This window comes from Octodon degus, unplaced genomic scaffold (assembly GCF_000260255.1).
Source record: "Octodon degus isolate 3935 unplaced genomic scaffold, OctDeg1.0 scaffold00045, whole genome shotgun sequence".
NCBI lineage: Eukaryota > Metazoa > Chordata > Mammalia > Rodentia > Octodontidae > Octodon > Octodon degus.
This window is the reverse complement of record NW_004524621.1, coordinates 8,707,454-8,711,370: the sequence shown is the minus strand read 5'-3', so window position 1 is coordinate 8,711,370 and position 3,917 is coordinate 8,707,454. Positions and strand designations below refer to the sequence as shown.

Below are 3,917 nucleotides of genomic sequence, written 5' to 3'. Positions count from 1 at the left end.
CTGTTTTCAGACTCCCAAGCACTGGGATTACAGGTGCACACCACCATGCCCAGTTTCAATTGCTGTCCCAGTGTGCCCTGGGGGTGGAGCCAGCACAGCAGGCCGGGGATCGAACCCCCAGCCCCTGCATCTGCCTAAGCAGACACTTTAATGTGCTGAGCTATCTGGCTGGCCCTCTAGCTCAAATCTTAGAAGCTCTAGAATCACTCAGTAGTTTTGGAGGATATAGCCACAATGGGGCTCAGAGTTGAGTTTTATGAGAGTTTGCCCGGGTGGGGGGGTTTCTGCCAAACCTAGCCTGGCCCACTTCAGAAAATCCAGGTGTTGTGGGATCACCATATAGAGACCAGCCCTGTGCCTCCTTCTCAAAATGACCCACAAGAGTGGCAGAATACCTTATCAATCTCACATATCTGGGGTGATGGTTGTGGTGAGTGGTGGTGGAGGGTATCCCTCTGTCCTTTGGTGATGTGTCACTATGGGGAATTCAGCAGTAAAATGGGCATGGGGCTCTGAGGGTGAATTCTATCCCAGACACTCCTTGCCAACCCCATAAGGGAGATCCATGAATTTCAGAAAGACCCAATTCAAAGGGCATATATGCTGGCCATCTGGTTTTCCATAAGGTTGGCAGTGAGCACAGAAATTTCAGCTAATGGTAGAGACTCTACACAGGCTTATACAGAAATTATCATCATGCTTATGGCAAGGCTTGCTCTTCACCATCCATCACATCTAACAGTTCTTAGAAGTGTTCCTGCACAAAGCGTGCCTGCCCTTCAGTGGAACTCTAAAATGCTAAGAAGCAGCCCATGATGTGGTAAGGTTGGAAAGAGGACTGTTCTCCAAACCAGTCAGGGAGTCAGGGTTGAAAGCCCAAGGATTTGCACACCCAGAAACTGAAAGGATGTGTCAAGGGCACAACAGTACTCTTGTGTTTTCCAGGGTAATTCTCTGCTGTGCATGCCCAATGTGCTCAAGCTGTACTTGGAGAATGGACAGACCAAAGCTTTCAAGTTTGAAGAAAACACAACGGTGAAGGTATTAAAAATAAACTTGAACCTTTTTCCTAGGACAATTTGCTGGCTCCAAGGACCCCAGGCTTCTTCCCTTACATCTGCCTTGATAGTCTCATAGCCACCATGGTATGAGCACCTGAAATTAGTCAAATATTGTGTTGCCTCATTTCATTGCACAACAGCCAGCAGAATAGTGGTTTTTTTGTTTTTGTTTTTGTTTTGTTTTGGGGTTTTTTGTTTTTTTTTTAAGGCATATATTGCAGAAAGGGAAATTGGGACTCAGAGGAGAGCAATGAAGTCACCAAAGGTCATGTTACAACTCTTAGTCCTTCACCCTTAACCACCAGGCTTCCATGCCCCTTGTCTATGGCTCTACATACTGTACAAACCCTAGAGCAACTAACCTCCAGATGAGATGCACAGACAAGCTAGGCACCTGCATATTCTGTTCTGCTTTGAAATCAGTTCACCTTCTACTTTACAAGATACCCTACTTGAAATGCTTTCACAGGGTTTGGGGAACCTAGTGGAGTGTAGTCTGTCTTTGAGAGCTTGCAGTTTAGTTAAAGGAGGGTGGACATCCCAGGAACTCCTAGTAGTCCAGGGCAGGATAAAATAGGGCTGTAAAGAGAAAAGCGGGAAGTCCTATGTGTGTAATGTAAAACACCGTATCTTCCTTACTGTCAGGACATCAGGCAATGCTTGGGAAAGAAGCTGCCCCTGAGCTGAGTTGTGAAAAGCACCTAAAATATTAACAAGGGAAGGCAGGTACAGGGTGGTTGTGGGTGAGATACACATCAATCCAAGAGAGTTGCATGAACTTACACATAGAACTAGGAAGATGGGTATTGCACTAGCAAACATCTAGCAGGAGCATTGGCCGGGAGAGGCCACTAACACAAAATTTGGACTTTATCCTTACACAATGAGAGATGGGAACACTGGCACTTGAACAAGCAAAAAAATGTTAAAGTGATATTGCAGTGAAGAATCAAAGCAATTAAACTTGTTCAAATATTAAAATCCGTATCTGAGTAAATAAACATGAGACCCAGCTCCTCAGGAACTGGGGAAGAACAGATTCTGGAAGACTGACACAGATAAGGGTAACAGACAATATTTATGACACATACACACATACACACAAGGCACACACCTTTCTTCCTGGCACTTTCCTTTGGCAATTCTATGGACTGCTCCCAGTGCCCTGTCTTTTTCATACATGGGTGTAACTTAGAGAAAGCCTTTGTAGATGGAGGAAGTTCAAAACCCAGAGAAGAAATAAAGGGAAAAGTGGATTTTTATGTTGACTACATGCCAGCCATCCTGGGCACATCCTTGTATGCTCTATCATCTAATGATCCAGTAATCTGGTGAAGTGACTAACGTTTTACATACTTTGCTGATGGGAAAACAGGCCCAAGAGGTTGCAAACTTTTCAATGTCTGCTAGCTCATAATAACTTCAATTTTTTTCTGTTTTTAAACTCCACTGGAGCTTGCTGATTGCCATTGTAGATAAAAAGAAAAATTTTGTTGTGAATTACACAAGAGCTCTACCTCTGTCACTCTTAGTCAAAATAGATTGGAATTAAAGGATTGAATTATTTAAAGGGAGTTCTCCAAAAACATTTTGAGGTGATTTATGACGAAAGTCTACATAACTAGAAAATTAAATCCAAGAAGATGGAAGTGAATGAGGACTTAGCTAGCATAAAACTGGCTAATCTTATCTGTAGTAGGCTTTTTTCTCTTTTTGGTACTGGGGGTTAAACCCAGGCCTTCACAGTGAGCTATATCTCCAGCCCTTTTTAAATTTTAATTTTTTTCTTCAGGCAGAGTCTCACTGTTTTCAAGGCTGGTCTTGATCTTGTGATCCTCCTGCCTCAACCTACCATAGTGCTGAGATTTCAGGTACCCAGATTTTGTAAAGTAAATATTTTAGTTCCTTATGAAAGAGAGAAAAGCAGCTATAAATAAATCTTATGGGTAAAAACAAAAATCATTGTCAGTTCATCAGTGACTTCTCTTTCCTTTTTCCTTGCTTTAGGAAAAATGCTTTCTGTATCAGAAAATTCTTTTATGGATCAAAGAAAATAATGTCATTTGAGCCACTGAAAATTTATTGATACCATCTGTATGCCAAACATTTTGGTATCACTTGACCCTTTTGGTTGAAATGAATTGCCCAGGGTCACATCCTCAGAAAGTCTCAAGAGTTGGGGTGGGGCTGAGATGAGGACAGTGGACTAGAAAAGAAGGTACAATATGACTAGGACCATGAAAGTGAGACAGAAATGATATGGTATGGGCTCAGGGGGAGATAGCTTCTGGATTAGAGGCAAAGGAGTGCCTCCAGAGCATAGTGGCCTACAGGGCAGACCTGGAAAGAGGAATAGTTTGATAGGGATGGACCAGAAGTGGCATGAAGGTGGATCCAGGTCTGAGGAACAGCACCAACAAAGACCCAGAGATGAACAAATTTGGCATGTGTTTGTAACCAGGGTGCACTGGGAAAAGGGACAGAAAATGTAGTGGGAGGAGTGGGATGGCACTTGATTTTGAGAGCCTTGAATATTAAGCTGAAGAGTTTAACCAGTGAGCCATGGGAAGCCACTGAATGTTCTTAAGCAAGAAAGAACATGCTGATGCAAGGCTTCGATAAATTTGTGTAGATCGGGATTCAGCAAAGTTCTGACAGTAAACATTCTAGGGTTTTTTTTGTCCATCAAGTTTCCCTTACAGGGCTGGTGAGATGGCTCAGTGGTCTAAAGCACCTACTTAGAACAAGCTTAGCAAAAGCACAGGGACCACGGTTCAATCCCCAGCACCACATGCCAGCCAGCCCCGCCCCCTGGTGGGCTGAGCTGGCCACACACACACACAATAAATAAATGTA

The 3,917-nt window shown here is 43.3% G+C and overlaps 1 protein-coding gene across 1 annotated transcript in view; it reads left to right on the top strand.

Annotated features, from left to right (window-relative positions):
• Frmpd1 (FERM and PDZ domain containing 1) overlaps window positions 1-3,917 on the top strand; it is a 196,613-nt gene that overhangs the window by 172,147 nt on the left and 20,549 nt on the right. Inside the window, exon 7 of the mRNA XM_004631830.2 lies at window positions 946-1,041. Coding sequence (XP_004631887.1) covers window positions 946-1,041 — 96 coding nt within the window. The remainder of the gene's footprint in view (window positions 1-945; window positions 1,042-3,917) is intronic.